The sequence below is a fragment of the Erythranthe guttata genome, chromosome 10, assembly GCF_056151865.1.
Source record: "Erythranthe guttata isolate IM_541 chromosome 10, IM_541, whole genome shotgun sequence".
Taxonomy (NCBI): Eukaryota; Viridiplantae; Streptophyta; class Magnoliopsida; order Lamiales; family Phrymaceae; genus Erythranthe; species Erythranthe guttata.
In genome coordinates, this window is record NC_142542.1 from 4,895,788 (window position 1) to 4,910,508 (window position 14,721).

Below are 14,721 nucleotides of genomic sequence, written 5' to 3' on the forward strand. Positions count from 1 at the left end.
CAAGAAAATTCTGCCAACACTTCTTGAAAAAAAGTGTCTAAATACTGACAAAGCTCTGTACATCAAGAGAACATCTGGAATTAGTAATATTTTGCCTTCTCTTAGCAAAAATTCCCTGAACCCCGTTTGTTCTTCTCTCTGTCTTCACTTGTCAATCAAACCCCGCCCCCCTCAGTCTCATTTTCACCCCCCAAAAGAATAATAATCTCTTTTTCTTTAAGATTCTTCGGCTGTACTTGCGGAAGAAAGAATCAAGGGTGGCTTTGTATGGGGATGTGGGAACACTGATATGTAAGCACAGAGTATCTTGGTAAGATTCTTTCTGGAATCTTTCCACTCTCTTTTGTATTAACGAGTATGAACAAAGAAAAAAAAGGGGGTTTTTGTTTTTTTTGGTCTTTCGGTTATTTGACCTAGGGATTGTTTCTGTGTAGTGTTTGTTGTCTGAATTGGTGATGAAACGCGATAAAGGTTGAATCTTTAACCAGGGTTTTATCCTGTTTGTGGTTTTCTTGATTGATTGCTTACCAGTTGACTTTTGTTGCTTGCGTGGATTAATGCTTTTTTTTTTTTTTTTTTTTTGCTTGATTCTTGATTTTTTTTAAGGGTGCATTTGGATGGAGGGATTTGGGGGAGGGATTTCAAATCCATAATAACAAATCCCTCGGACTTGTTTGGATTGAGGGATTTGGGGATGGATTTCAAATCCCCACCCCTCCCTTTTAGTTGATTTTGGAGCAATAGTGATGGATTTCAAATGACTCCAAAATTGGAGTCATTTCAAATCCATTCCCCAAATCAAATCCCTCCCCAAATCCCTCCATCCAAATGGACCCTAAGGGATTTTTCTTCTAGCTGAAAAGGGTTCGACTAACTATCGTATATTAGTTGAAGATTGCACGATTAGTCTCTAAAATTTTTGAGAGGATCTATCAGAAATGATTTTCGACCCGTTTATGCTGATTAATTGAATGTGTAATACATTTGTTCGATTTCATTTCCACTAGGTTGACCGAAAGGTAAATTGTTTCATAGATTCTCTATTACCGATTTACCGTATGTTTGTTTAATTGCTTAAGTCTTTTGCGGACTAACTTTCAGAAAGAAAGAATTTGCCCCGGCAATGTGTGCAGCACCATGTTATAAACGAAAGGTCTTAGAAGGAAGTTTATTTTTTCTAATCGAACAATATGGATTCTTCGAAACCGACAGAATTATTTTATATACTATGACCTCATGCATAGAGTTAGCTAGTAAGTGGTGGTTGCATTTATAGCCCAAATACCCCCTTTTTTTTTCTGGTAATTCCTTACCGAAAAAATGATTTTCTGGTATATTAACTCGTTATTTGAATACGAGAAAATGAAGGAGCTCTATAAATTGTTTAAAGAAATTCATTGTCGTCTGAATTAGGTATTAGTTCGTCTACCTTGATTTTGTTTCGGTTCACCTAAATATAATACTTTAAACATCTTCTTGCTTGGATTCTTTTTCCAGATTGCAGAATATGGTGTAAAATCACTAACCTAATAAGATAACACAACAATCGGTATATATTACAATGGCAACCGAAAGCCCCATTAGAATATTCGAAGGCACAGAGAGATGGCGAAACCTCAAGCAGTCGACCAACATATACGAACCATTGTACCTTAAAGATCAAAGGTTTCAACAAAGCTTCGAAAAAGATGACGTCATCCCATGCCGGAGCGGAAGTGCACCGCCAAACATGGAAGGTTCTTTGGCGGCCATCGAAAACATGCTTTCCCACCGGAAATTGATTCTGGACCAGAGGTTTGGTGGGCCCCACAGCTTGTCGGAAAGCCGTATTTTGTTTCAACCAAGTGTTGGTTCTGGCCTTGCTTCGCACGAGGAAGAATCTGAAGATGACCAGTCGTCTGAAAAGAGCGGGCCTCATTCTGTGGAGAAAGCTGCTTTGTCGGGTTATAATAATAGTCGCTCGTTCGAATCGATTCAGGTAAGAAAAATGTGTTTCGTGTGGAGAAGAAAGAAGTGTCTTTTGGCATGTTTTTACTGTCAACCTTTTTCGCACTAAACTTGCGTGAATTCGAATTTTGCACCCCGAATATCCACATTTTCGGATAGAAATTACTCGAAAGAAAACAAAAAAAAGTTAACCTTTTTCATCCACTTTGATTGTTACTCTCGTTATTGCGAAAATGTTGTAAAGTTTCGGTCTTGTTGGATTGCGTGACGTAAAGAATTTCTGCATGCTTTTTCTAAACAAATTTTGCAGTTGTTAAACTAAAAGCATCACGTTGCAGGGAGGTTCTTACCACTTATCTACGGAAGAAAAGTTTGTTACAAATATCTCACCGGTCGAGGGTAAAGTGGGAATAGTAACTTTGGCACCTAAATATAAAAAAGACTCCGATGCTGTAAAAGATGTCGATACTGCCAATATCGAGGCTGTAAAGAGTGCCAATGCATTTACCGCTTCAAATTCAGAGACGAGCAATCTTTACAACAATAATGCCCATCTTACCCCTCGAAACAGCGTGCCACATCAGCAAGCGGCCCCACAAGAATGCACTACTTCTCGACTTCAGGGCCCTCACTCATCTCAGATTATTTATCCATACGGTAATTTGAACCAGAGTGTTTCGATGGCAGAGGTTCAAACAATACACCAATTTGCACCCCCGTTGTATGCTAATGCAGCTGCTTATATGACATCAGCAACCCCGTTCTATCCTAGTCAGCCGCCAGCCGGTTACTTCGCCCCGCAATACAATTATAACTCGACCGTTTTACCCTCGTATGTACCTGGATATCACCACCCGCATCAAAGTGCTGTGCCTGTAGCTTTTAACAATTACGACCCGCAAAATGTGATGAAGTTTTACGGTCAAGTTGGAGTTCCGTTTCAACCTCCTGTGCATATGCAGTATTTTCAACCGCATGTGCGTGGTTCTTATGGTGGTCCTGCGAACCAGGTGAATTATCTGGACTCGAAAAACAGGGCAGAGTTTTTAGGTGGTGCGGCCTTCAATAACAGTGTGAATATCAAACGAGGGAATATGCCGAGTCATTATTTTCTTGGAAGCCCGACTAATGCGGGCCCTTCGGTGCAGATTCATCATGGAGGGAGATATAATACGGGCCTTCCTCATTCTTCGAGTGGGAACGTTATTAAGACTAATGGGCAAAATCAGAGTTGGAATAACATGACTCCGATTTCCTTTCTTGATGAGTTGAAATCCGGTCAAGGTCGAAGATTTGAGCTTTCTGATATAACGGGACATATTGTTGAATTCAGGCTAGTTTTCTGTCGACAGACCCCCTTTTTTTTTGGTTATTTTAGGCTCTGTTGGTTCGTAGATTTTGAGATGAGGAAAAATGAAAATGCAAAAGTAAATGAAAACAAATAATTTAAAAGTCTGTAGTGTGTTTGGTTCCGAGAAAAATGATGATGAAATTGATTTTGTCGAAAAATCATTTTTTTTTACCTAGTATTTACCACCTAACTAAACAGGAAATCTATTTAACCTAGTGTTTTCATCTTTTTACTTTACTTGGCATTTTTCTTGATCCAAACAGAGCCTTAAAGAACTTAATTATCTGATATGTGTCTGATCGTGATTTTTCACTTGCAGTGTCGATCAACACGGAAGTCGATTCATTCAGCAGAAGTTGGAGACTTGCAGTGTCGAAGAGAAAGCATCCGTTTTTAAGGAAGTTGTCCCTCACGCTTCGAAGCTAATAATCGATGTTTTCGGAAACTACGTTATTCAGAAGGTGTTCGTCTCAAATTTAATTTATATTTTCAACTATAATTAAAATAATCATTTTCTGTAACTGTTCTTTATGTAACGACCGTGATTCAGCTTTTCGAATACGGAAGCCCGGACCAAAGAAAGTACCTTGCAACTCAACTCGAAGGTCAAATCCTGCCCTTGAGTTTCCAGATGTACGGTTGTCGTGTAATTCAAAAGGTAATAACTTTTTATCTGGGTTTTCCTCGATAGTATTTTATACAAGATATCTGATGAAAAAAATTGGATCTTGTTCTTTTTTTTAATCGATTATTCCGATTTTGTAGGCTCTTGAAGTAATCGAAGTGGAACAGAAGGCGAGGCTGGTTAGAGAGCTGGATGGACACGTGCTGAGATGTGTTCGTGATCAAAACGGGAATCATGTTATACAAAAATGCATAGAGTCTATTCCTACCGATAGAATTCATTTCGTACTTTCTGCTTTTCATGGCCAAGTTGCCTCACTTTCGATGCATCCTTACGGCTGTAGGGTCATACAGGTAATTTTCACTTTTTTATTTATTTATATTTTTTAATATGTATATTGAAATTGAGATGTTGAATATTTTTTTTTTGGGATAATAGAGGATCTTGGAGCGTTGTAATGATGATATCCTGACACAGTTCATAGTGGACGAGATTTTGGATTCGGTTTGCTCTCTTGCTCAAGATCAGTATGGCAACTATGTTACACAGGTAGTTATAATATTATATTGTCTTGGCTTAATATTGATTTGAATTGTGTAGTTATTAAAATGAATTATTTCGATGCGTTTTTTTTTTTTTTTTTTTTTTTTTTTGACAATTGACAGCATGTGTTGGAGAGGGGAAAACCTCTTGAAAGGAGTGAAATAATACGCAAACTAGCCGGATCTGTAGTGCAGCTGAGTCAGCATAAGTTCGCATCAAACGTTGTTGAAAAATGTCTCGAGTATAGTGATTCCACTACACGAGGAATGCTGCTGAAGGAGATTATTGGTCATGGTGAAAAAAACGATAATCTATTGGTAAGTCCCGAAACTCGAATCTAATGATTAATAGCTTATATGTGAGCAATGATTAATAGCTTATATGTGACAAATTTTATATCGATATTGCTACCAGTCATTTTTTTATTTTTCAAACTGCTTTTTTCCTCGACTACCGTAGGTTATGATGAAGGACCAGTATGCAAATTATGTCATACAGAAGATTCTAGAAAAATGTTCTAGTGATCAGCGTGAAGTATTGCTCGGTCTAATAAGAAACCATCTCACCGCTTTAAAGAAATATACGTACGGTAAACACATTGTCGCCCGATTTGAACAGCTATATGGAGAAGGTTCGTTTTTTTTTCTCTCGTTTATTTCATTAAATGATCTGTCTTTGTATAAATTTAACCGCGAGAAAATAATAACATTTGTTTGCAGATCTCGGATGTGATTGCTCTTCTCCGAAAATAAAACCACCAGAAATTGACACATGAGAAGCTATTGTTGTTGCTTCGACTTTCGAATTCTTCAGAAAAAAAACTGATTCCTCCGACATTGAAAGATGTTAGTTCCGATTGGCCTGCGAGGTATCTTCCAAAAGTCCCGACGTTTTGGGAGATTCTTGTGTAGATTATTGCAATTATGTATAGTTTTTTTTTTTAGAAAATGCACAAGGTAAAAAATGTTAATTCTGCACAATCTGTAATTTGTAGGGTGCCTTACAATTAACTCCAGTCTGTTGTGACTTTATTTATACTTCGAATTCTTTGTGAAAGATTTCTCAGTTCCTTAAATTTACCTAGTCCGTTTACCTCGTCTGCGTGCGCGTGTGTTTGTAATCTGATTCTTGTAATGGCAGAACGAAAATCACAAAGAAACAATACTATCGAAAATTTCAAATTCAAATCAAATTCGGAGAGGCACCTCATCAAAAATTTCAAATCAAAAAAACCGTAATCCAATACTATCGAAACTTCAGTTCAGCAAAGCACGGTAGCAACACGAGGAACTATGCAAAAAGAACTTAATTATAAAAAAGAGACCAAAACAATTAAATTTAACCTAATCGAAAAGTGAGAATCCCATGTCTTCGTCACTCTCCTCTTTCTCTTCCTTCTTCTCCTCTGCCGGAGGTGCCTCGGCAGCTGCACCACCACCACCAGAAGCTGCCGGAGCGGAGGATGCACCTCCTCCGATGAACGAACCACCACCAACACTTCCGCCAACAATCACCTGCATTGTTTTGCACAATACTAATTAAGTAACAGGACTAATCCATCCAGCATCTCGAAATTTGATGAAAATTTTATTGAAATTTCGAATTGAAGATTTACTTCAAATCCAATTTTTAGATTTAAATTTCAATATCTAGGTTAAAATAAATAATAATAATAATAAATCAAACATTCTCCACTAAAATAGAATGATAAATATGATAATCAGATCAGCAATCAACACTTGTACTCTATCCTTGATAATCAGATCTTTAAGAACATCAATTTTACGAAATAAGTTAAACAAAGGGCAATAATAATAAAATAAAATAAAAAAAGCGAATTTGAAAAACCTGGAAAACGGCGGAGGAAGGGGTGACATAGGAGAAAGAAGACTGAACGGCGCCGGAGGAGTCGGCTGAGAGAGCGACTTGGACGAGCTTGCGCTGAAGGTCGAAGGTGGAGCCGGCTGAAGCCTCGAGATCGCCGTTAAGCTGCTTAGCCGACCAATCGGCGCCGGATCCCTTGCAGATGAACGTATATACTCCCATTGCTCTGTGATTTTGATTGGTGAAGAGGGAGAAAGCTGCTGCTGCTGCTGCTGCTGTGTTGTGAAATTGAGGCAGATTCCAAACCCTAGCAGGTATAAAATACTATTCGGTTGAGATTCTTAAATGACTGGTCTACCCTCAACATCTTCTTGTAATTACGATACCCGTGATGGGCTTGTGGATCGATCTGGCTGGGCCGGGTGGGTCATCTATTTGATTTCGCCAAAATATTTTCTCAAATCCAAATTACAGTTAAATCTCTGTAAATTAATACAATCGGGACTAGCAAAATTTTATTATTTTAGTGAATTATTAAATTATTGAACTAATAATTTAATACGTTTTCACGAGTCGGGCTCCACATTTTGAACAAGATGATCATAAGATTTATCTCCCGACTTATTAATATCAGATTGTAACGCATCAGAAATTGCATTTTTACACAAAACAAGTACAAACTCGAGAACGTTCCACGAAATATAAAAATTATATTGAATTTGACACTATGAGAATAAACGTATGACAAGATTCATAGTTGAGGGAGGTGGTTGTAATTACTCAAACAATATTTTTTTTTTCGTAATTTGACCTTAACTCAATGGTGGCCGTAACTTATACCAAAAATGAAAAATATATCTACATTTTAGAAGAAAAAAAAAATCAAATATAAGAAACACATTTACACTATATACATTACATGTATATCTCAATATCCATGACATTATATACACACACTATACACACACAATATATCAAATAAGTTGACCCTACGAAGGAGGTTCCGAAAGTAATAATTTGTTTAGTTCAACCTCGTCCATACCCATCAGCAGTGCAAGAAGGCTACATTGTTCGGTTTTTCTTCTCTTCGATGAATCATCGCAATTCTCCTTCGCTGAAACTGCACCGCTTGTATTATCTGGTTCTTTTCTCTCTTCATCTTCCTTCAAATGTTCGACCGCTTTTCCTTCTACAATCCGAGATCCAAAGTTGACTATATCGTCATTTCGATGAGCATATACAACACCTGAAATATTAAAATCAAAATAAAAGATGAAGTTAATTATGTTCAGTAAACATATAAAAGAAACTAATTTTGATTTAAAAAAACTCACCTAGATCTTCAAGAATTGGATTCACTCTTGTTTCTCTCTTATCTTTGGGCTCACTAAGTTCAGAAGCACTTATTTCGTTCTCGTGAGAATCAAAAGAGATTCCAAAATCAGTCAAATCGAGCTTTGCACAATGATTGCTATGGTTTTGCTTCTCGCCGAATTCTACAATCTCACTAGTGAAGAGCTCGTTAGAAAGGTCACGGAACAAATTAGAGATGCCAAATAGCTCACCCTTAAACTCCTTGCAATCCTTCAAACATCATTTGCAAAAAAACAAATATGTAATAAATTCCGATAGCATTTCAAAAAAAAAAATAAAGAAATAAAAAAGGATTGCTTCTTTTACCTGTACACCTTCAAAATATCGTTTTTCCATTGTGCCAGAAATAGCAATATTTGAAAGCTGCTGCTTATATACTTGCCTCGTGTAAACAAGTTCCTCAAGAGAACCAGCAGCAAGAAGACGAAAAACAGTTACGTGCCGTTTCTGACCAAATCTAAATGACCGGTCTTGTGCCTGCATATCCTGAGCAGGGTTCCAATTCGGGTCAAATATTACAACCCGGTTCGCACCCACAAGATTTAGCCCAAGCCCACCAGCTCTAGTTGAAATGAGGAACACCTGTATTTACAACTTCAGTTTTAAAAAGAAATTAAAAAAATAGAAGAGGTAACAGTGCAAAATTTATTGACCTGTTTACTTGGACTTGAGTTGAAGTCATCGACGAGAGATTGACGCAGACCAGTTGGAGTGGAACCATCAAGTCTTGAAAAGCTATAGCCTTTACGTATAATGAACTTTTCAAGTATATCCAGCATTCTGTGACAAAAAAGACATTCTCAGCAAATAGCTCAATAAATCAACGTTTTTATAGACATAATAATTAATACCTGACTGAATAACTGAAGAGAAGAATCTTGTCACCCATAGAAATCCAAGAGTGCATTAATCTCTCCAAAGCTCGCATTTTCCCACAGTGCTTAACATCACTCATGCCCATGAAACTGTCGTTCTGGGAACTACCTCCAACTAAATCAACATCAGTACCAAATACAGCTGCAGCAAATGCTGCGTCTTTTCTTTGTTTATCTTGATCATCTTTTGGATTAGGCTTTATAAGCTCCAGGTGATTGCTTAACTGTATGATACGAAAAATGTACAAGAAAGAAGATCAAACATCGGATTATAAAAGTCCTGAAGTGTGTTCTTATCCAACTCAAAAAAAAAAAAAAAAAACCCAGTTATTCTTCGATCTCAACACTAAATACAAGCAAACTCACCACGAGCATTGATGTTGATTCTCCATCCAATCATGGCCTTGGTTATATAGGAAACACCAATCTCAAAATATTTTTGGTGGCAATCTACGTAAGGTAAATGCCATTAGTAAGATTCCTCATATTACAACTCGGGTTTTTTCAATATCCTATATAAGCTTTTATACATACTGAGTCATTGATTGATAAAAGTTTTCATTTGAGCTTATGTTGGAATCTTGTAGAAAGAATCAAATACAGTTTTAGATAATTACAATTTCATATTCTTCAATATGTTCTATCAATCTCATTTTCCAATTAAATAGTGAAAATACTTCTTCAAGTAACAACCATAGTTAACAATGTTTTCCCTACGAAATACTAAATCATTCCCACACACATTATTCAGAAAATTTATTTATTTCAATTCAATAGGAGTGGCAAGTGGCAACAGTAATATTTAGTGCTAGAGTCAACTGAATTCAATACATCATTTTCATTTTCTTCTCAATTTGTTGTCTCTCAGCAAGACGAAGACGTAAACTGTGAACAGACTAACCAATCCAACTTGAAGTACAAAAAAACAAAAAAAAAAAAGAAAAGAAAAAAGGTCGATTAGAAACAGATACCTGTTGGAGTTTAACCAAGCAAGGGAGAACCAAGCAAAAGGGGCAAGAATCACAACCTTCCGGATTGTCCTTATGAAGATAAGGCCAAATAGAACCATCCGGAACTATTCTTTTGCAACACTCGACTTGTTTGAGAGGGCTTCCACAACTACATGGAAGGTCCTTGTTAACAAGGCATTGGATATCCGGCAAAAGCAGTGTCCTCTGATAAACCCGTTTTTGAAACTCGCTCATAGCACAAAACACAACGTTATCTTCCTTCCCCATCATAAGATGCCCTATCGTTTCCGCTTTTGTCCTTCTAAGCATATATTTCTGCAGAACCGACACTAAGTGCTGTTTGCGCTCTTCGGCAACTCTCACGAATTGTTCGGGAGCAGTTGACCTCTGACCGTGCTTGAGAGGTTCGTCGTAAAATTCTCTAAAATGTTCGCGTGATCCCAATCCACCCGGTACGACCCAGTCGAATAGATTAAATAATTCCATTATTTTGTTCTGCATCATAGTACCTGTAAGACCGTAACGCTTCATTGTTCGAATCTTCAGACACGCTGAATAAAGTTTCGACTTTTCGTTCTTGAGCTTGTGCGCCTCGTCGACAATCACAATCTCCCACATGATATCCGACAGAACGCTTCCTTGTATTCGAAAAGTGTCGAAGCTTGTTATGAGAATCTCAACACCGCGTGCTTTTAGTTTGTCAATTATTAAATCGCGATTTGCTCCGTGGTAAACAGAGACTTTAAATGTGGACCATTTGGAAAATTCGCTTTCCCAGTTAAGAATAACGGAGCTGGGGCAGATGATTAGTACAGGGCCCTTCTCTATTTCTTTTCCCTTTTGATGTATTAAGTCAGACTCGGAACTTTTCCCATACACAGCAGCCAAGAAAGCAATTGATTGAATGGTCTTCCCCAAACCCCTGGTCCATGCACATCGCATAATCCAGAAAAGGAAATACAAAAGATATTAACTTAATTATCGTGCATGAAGTATTATTTGGCAACGAAAGAAATAATGAAAAAAGAATGCATTGATATCAATTTTGTGCGTATAAAAACTCCAGAGAACTAATCAATTTTGTGTAATTTTGCATATTTCAAAAGATATATTTAACAAACCTATATTAGATTTTAGAGAAGATCTGGCACTATTGATATAAACAAGGCTCCACAATCCATAAATTGGGGACTACGGGCTGTAAATTATCATCTCAAATCATATAGAAAGAAACATACTAATAATCATAACCAAAAATAAGAAGATGATGATCCAAAAATTCTTTTCTTCTCGACAAACTACACAAAATCTTATGAAAATTGGGCATGTAAAAAGCAAGTAATTGATTGGCAAGTGCATAATGGCGATATTATCTAGAGAATCTATCAAAATAAGCTATTTCGAAAAAAGTTAAGAACGGAAACTTACATGTCATCTCCTAGAACTCCTCCATGGTTGTTCTTATACAAGTTATACAAGAACTTGACACCTATTCTTTGATGTTCCAAAAGTCTACTATTTATAGATGCAGGAACCTGAACATAGAATACTTTTAAGATACTTAATTTATAATACAAACACTTCTTTTTTAATTGCGAAGGAAAAAAAAACTAATAATACCTAATTTATACATGGCTATAATATACCACATCAATTAGGTTACAATAATCAAACCATATGAAATGCCAGTGACACGAGATAGTTCAATATGATTTTCATTTGTCTCACATTTCTACTTATTTCAAATGCGTAAATCACATTTGCCTCACCCAATTATAGGTTAAATTTTGCAGGGAAAAAAAAAATCAAATTCATGAAAACAGAATTAAACTCATGAATCACCTGAACAAGCGGAAATTCGCCGGGTAGAGAGAGAACGAGAGGCTCGTAAGGCGGAGCGGGATCAAGGCGGCGAAGAGAGTCCGCCATTGGAGGAGGATCTCTATGCACATCCTGCTCGGCTTTTCTGCCACGCGTCTTGCTATTTTCAGTCACGTGATTCGAATTGGGCTGTTTAGGGGGTTCAATTTGGGGGAAGAAATCGGGATCTTCGTGGAGGCGCAAAAGCTGGCGAGAGAGAGTGGATTTAGGGGGCTTCCTTGAGATAATTGATGAGGTTTCAGAAGAAGAAAAGGGGGGTTGCGAAGAGGAAGATGATACGCTGCTTTTGCAGGGTTTGAGTGCCTCTTTGAAAGCATTTAATGACATGGGAACTAGAGAGAGAGAGAGGACTGTGTAAAGATGGAGAGAGAGAGAGAGAGAGAGAGAGAGACGAATGGAAACAGAGGAAGACGGTGGAGGGAAGGGTTTCTCTGTTAGAAAATGGAAGAAACAGGGGTCAAACTAAAATTTCAAAATTTTCTAATAGCATAAAAGGAGTAAACTGTAAAAAAGTACCCCAATATAATTTGAAAATAGTGAAAACCCCCCATGATATTTTTTAAATATCAAACTCGACCCATAATCCTCTTAAACGTTGACCCAAGGTAAAAAAAACAAAAAAAATTACATTTTAGATTTTAGATAACTCAAAACATGAAAATTAAATGTATTGAATTTTGCCAAATTCAGACTCAAAACGGTTCAAATTACGTTTGAAGCCGGAACGGTGATATTAAAACTGGAACGACGTGATCGCATTCCAGAAAAAAAATATCGTATGAATATTTTTTTTATAAATCTGATGCCATTCCCCATAAAGATAGATTATTTGAAATGACTCAAATCAATGAAAAATATAAAATTTATTATGCTATTTTTTCTTTATTCATTAATTGTATATTAATAAATATTTAAATATATCAAATAAAATAAATGTTTATATTTTATCGGATTTAACTTAAACTCAAGTCCGGATCATTATTTGGGCCTGCAAATAGCCCGGCCCAAACTACTTTTATGGCCTCGGTTTATTTTTCGGCCTAGGCCCACTTAGATACAGAGCTTTTTTTTTTTTTTTAATAAAATTTATTATGATTTTATTATTATTATTATTTTTAAATTGGTTCTTACAAAGAGATAAGCATTTTGCACACGTTATAGCTTCATCATCTAACTAGGGACAAATTCATGAAAACAACACTTCAATGGATGACTATAGTTGAATCATTAATTAGACCTTGATTTCTTGATTTAAGATAAACAAGTGGGGTTAATATATAATTATTGTTGAGCTTAGTGTATTATTTTGACATGGATAATTCTTTTTGCTAACAACCACTTGTTTTTTATGCTCTATTAAAGATTGAAACCCTTATCTTCCTTGGGAATAGTGAACCTAAAATTATTGCTCATAATGCAATTATTAGAAACACTTGCCCACTAATTTCAATAGTAGTACTCCATCGTTATATATTATAAGACATTTTTTATTGTTTTTTTTTTTAGTAATGAAGGGAAGTGCAGTCTCTCACATACGTGCATCGAGTAAATCTACACTTTCGTAGAATAGTTTGCAAATCATATGAGAGACGTAAAACTAGGCTAGGCTAACAATGTGTGACAAGCTCGACCTAGCTACCGTATTGACAAGGAGATTCGAACTTGATCAATTAACACAAGTTCACATGCTCCAACCGCTAGGTCGTCCCTTGCGTTTTTTATTGCTACATACGTATTAAAAAAAGGGTAAATTACACACACCCCCCTGAGGTAAGCTTAAATAACTGTAAGGTCCCTGTGGTATCGATAATTACACTTAGCCCCCTGAAACGTAGTCAGAAACTCTAACGGGATAATGAATTGGATACGTTATTCCGATAGGGTTCTAACGGACTATTGGTTTCAGAAAGTGGTGAAGACAACAAAGAGCTATGGGGTGACATGGCTCCCCGAACATTCCCGAAAATTTCTTAAATCACCCATAGCTCTTTGTTGTCTCCACCACTTTCTGAAACCAATAGTCCGTTAAAACCCTATCGGAATAACGTATCCAATTCATTATCCCATTAGAGTTTCTGACTACGTTTCAGGGGGCTGAGTGTAATTATCGATACCACAGGGACCTTACAGTTATTTAAGCTTACCTCAGGGGTGTGTGTGTAATTTACCCTTAAAAAAATTAATAAATATGCATGTGCTATAACAAAAAAAAAAAAAAGGAAAACGCTAATTTATCCTTGTCATTAATCATTTATCAAATAACTGATTAAGAGTGACAAGTGAAAAAATTGGAATAAAAAATGTTGTATTAACGGCCATTATCGATGGGATTAACAAGATCGACTAAATAGCCTAAATTGTATAAGATTAATGATAATTATTGAGTCACAAATGTTACAAAATAAACTTTGTAGTCTGGATTAACAAATCTTGGATATTTTTATGAAATATAAGTACTACAACAAGAGATCATATTTACATAAGCACGCAAACGAGAAGGGATGAAAATCGGACTGATCGGACATAAATGAAAAAATCAATATAGTGTTGAATATTAGAAGTAAAAGTACATGCATTTATTAAATAGTTTTTTTTTTCTTTTCAAATAATTAAATGATGCCAAATATTGTTGAAATGGATTTTCAAATGAGTGATTTAAAACACATTTTAGTTGAGGGAAATTAAAGATAGAAAGAAGACTTGTTGGAGGAGGACCCTCCTCTAGTAAAACAAAAATAATAAATAAATAAATAAATAAATAAAAGGCCTAAGTGGTGTCCAGCTGGAAACTCAATTATTTGACAATAAGTTTTAAATATAATGTAGCCAATTTTAAAGCTCCATAATATAGTTGGCTCAATTGGCACTATACATGCAGCAAACATATATAATAAACTTTGAATTTAATGATGTCATAAATATATAAAATTGGAATAAAATTGTGAATGCAATTGGACTGAAATTATAAAATTAAAAAAAAAAAAAATTTGAATTCCAAATTTCAATTTTGAGAGTAATCCAATTTTCCAGCTGCAGAATCTATTGTTTCTGAGGTCTGAAAAATCAAACCAATCATAACCAATAGCATGGTTACATCCAGCCAGCTGTGTTTTGGATGATATAAAACAAAAAAATAAAAATAAAATAAAAATAATTTCTGGTTGCATGCATGTAAAAATTGACTGAATTAGCAGCTGTCTGTGATGAATCTTCCACACAGTAGACAAGTCAAACACATAATATCCTTACCATGCACACGCATGCACCCTTTCCCTACCCCCACAAGAAAACCCTATATAAACCTTTGCCCACTTTCATGCACACCACCAA

General features: G+C 36.1%; 3 protein-coding genes across 5 annotated transcripts; 1 reads left to right on the top strand and 2 right to left on the bottom strand.

Annotated features, from left to right (window-relative positions):
• Window positions 1-46: 46 nt before the first annotated feature.
• On the top strand, window positions 47-5,535 carry PUM6 (pumilio 6). 2 transcript variants are annotated; one of them, XM_012995809.2, is made up of 10 exons: window positions 47-310; window positions 1,498-1,978; window positions 2,286-3,280; window positions 3,618-3,759; window positions 3,849-3,956; window positions 4,064-4,276; window positions 4,362-4,472; window positions 4,589-4,783; window positions 4,926-5,097; window positions 5,186-5,535. In XM_012995809.2, the coding sequence occupies exons 2-10, from the start codon at window positions 1,562-1,564 to the stop codon at window positions 5,239-5,241; spliced, it is 2,409 nt and encodes an 802-aa protein (XP_012851263.2). In that variant the 5' UTR covers window positions 47-310; window positions 1,498-1,561; the 3' UTR covers window positions 5,242-5,535. The 2 variants fall into 2 exon arrangements, with proteins under 2 accessions (XP_012851263.2, XP_088680943.1); XM_088824817.1 differs by having other exon boundaries at window positions 147-607; window positions 841-1,978.
• A 147-nt stretch (window positions 5,536-5,682) lies between these two features.
• LOC105971011 (large ribosomal subunit protein P3z) lies at window positions 5,683-6,696 on the bottom strand. The gene is made up of 2 exons (XM_012995856.2): window positions 6,315-6,696; window positions 5,683-5,980 (listed from the first exon to the last, which is right to left on the bottom strand). Exons 1-2 carry the CDS (start codon window positions 6,510-6,512, stop codon window positions 5,810-5,812), a joined length of 369 nt encoding a protein of 122 aa, XP_012851310.2. The 5' UTR covers window positions 6,513-6,696; the 3' UTR covers window positions 5,683-5,809.
• A 457-nt stretch (window positions 6,697-7,153) lies between these two features.
• Window positions 7,154-12,150, bottom strand: SWI2 (switch 2). Of its 2 annotated transcripts, XM_088824815.1 has the most exons (8): window positions 11,353-11,876; window positions 10,939-11,045; window positions 9,511-10,432; window positions 8,516-8,763; window positions 8,318-8,444; window positions 7,971-8,246; window positions 7,625-7,874; window positions 7,154-7,536 (listed from the first exon to the last, which is right to left on the bottom strand). In XM_088824815.1, the coding sequence occupies exons 1-8, from the start codon at window positions 11,716-11,718 to the stop codon at window positions 7,280-7,282; spliced, it is 2,553 nt and encodes an 850-aa protein (XP_088680941.1). In that variant the 5' UTR covers window positions 11,719-11,876; the 3' UTR covers window positions 7,154-7,279. The 2 variants fall into 2 exon arrangements, with proteins under 2 accessions (XP_088680941.1, XP_088680942.1); XM_088824816.1 differs by lacking the exon at window positions 10,939-11,045 and having other exon boundaries at window positions 11,353-12,150.
• Between the last annotated feature and the right edge of the window lie 2,571 nt (window positions 12,151-14,721).

Coding starts and splice junctions, on each gene's coding strand:
- LOC105971011 (XM_012995856.2), bottom strand. CDS start 6,512: ATGGGAGTATATACGTTCATCTGCAAGGGATCCGGCGCCGATTGGTCG. Junction 5,981..6,314: donor CTTCCTCCGCCGTTTTCCAG/GTTTTTCAAATT, acceptor AAAACAATGCAG/GTGATTGTTGGCGGAAGTGT.
- PUM6 (XM_012995809.2), top strand. CDS start 1,562: ATGGCAACCGAAAGCCCCATTAGAATATTCGAAGGCACAGAGAGATGG. Junction 1,979..2,285: donor GCTCGTTCGAATCGATTCAG/GTAAGAAAAATG, acceptor ATCACGTTGCAG/GGAGGTTCTTACCACTTATC. Junction 4,784..4,925: donor AAAAAAACGATAATCTATTG/GTAAGTCCCGAA, acceptor CGACTACCGTAG/GTTATGATGAAGGACCAGTA.
- SWI2 (XM_088824815.1), bottom strand. CDS start 11,718: ATGTCATTAAATGCTTTCAAAGAGGCACTCAAACCCTGCAAAAGCAGC. Junction 8,764..9,510: donor GCTTGGTTAAACTCCAACAG/GTATCTGTTTCT, acceptor CGTATCATACAG/TTAAGCAATCACCTGGAGCT. Junction 8,445..8,515: donor CTCTTCAGTTATTCAGTCAG/GTATTAATTATT, acceptor TTTTTGTCACAG/AATGCTGGATATACTTGAAA.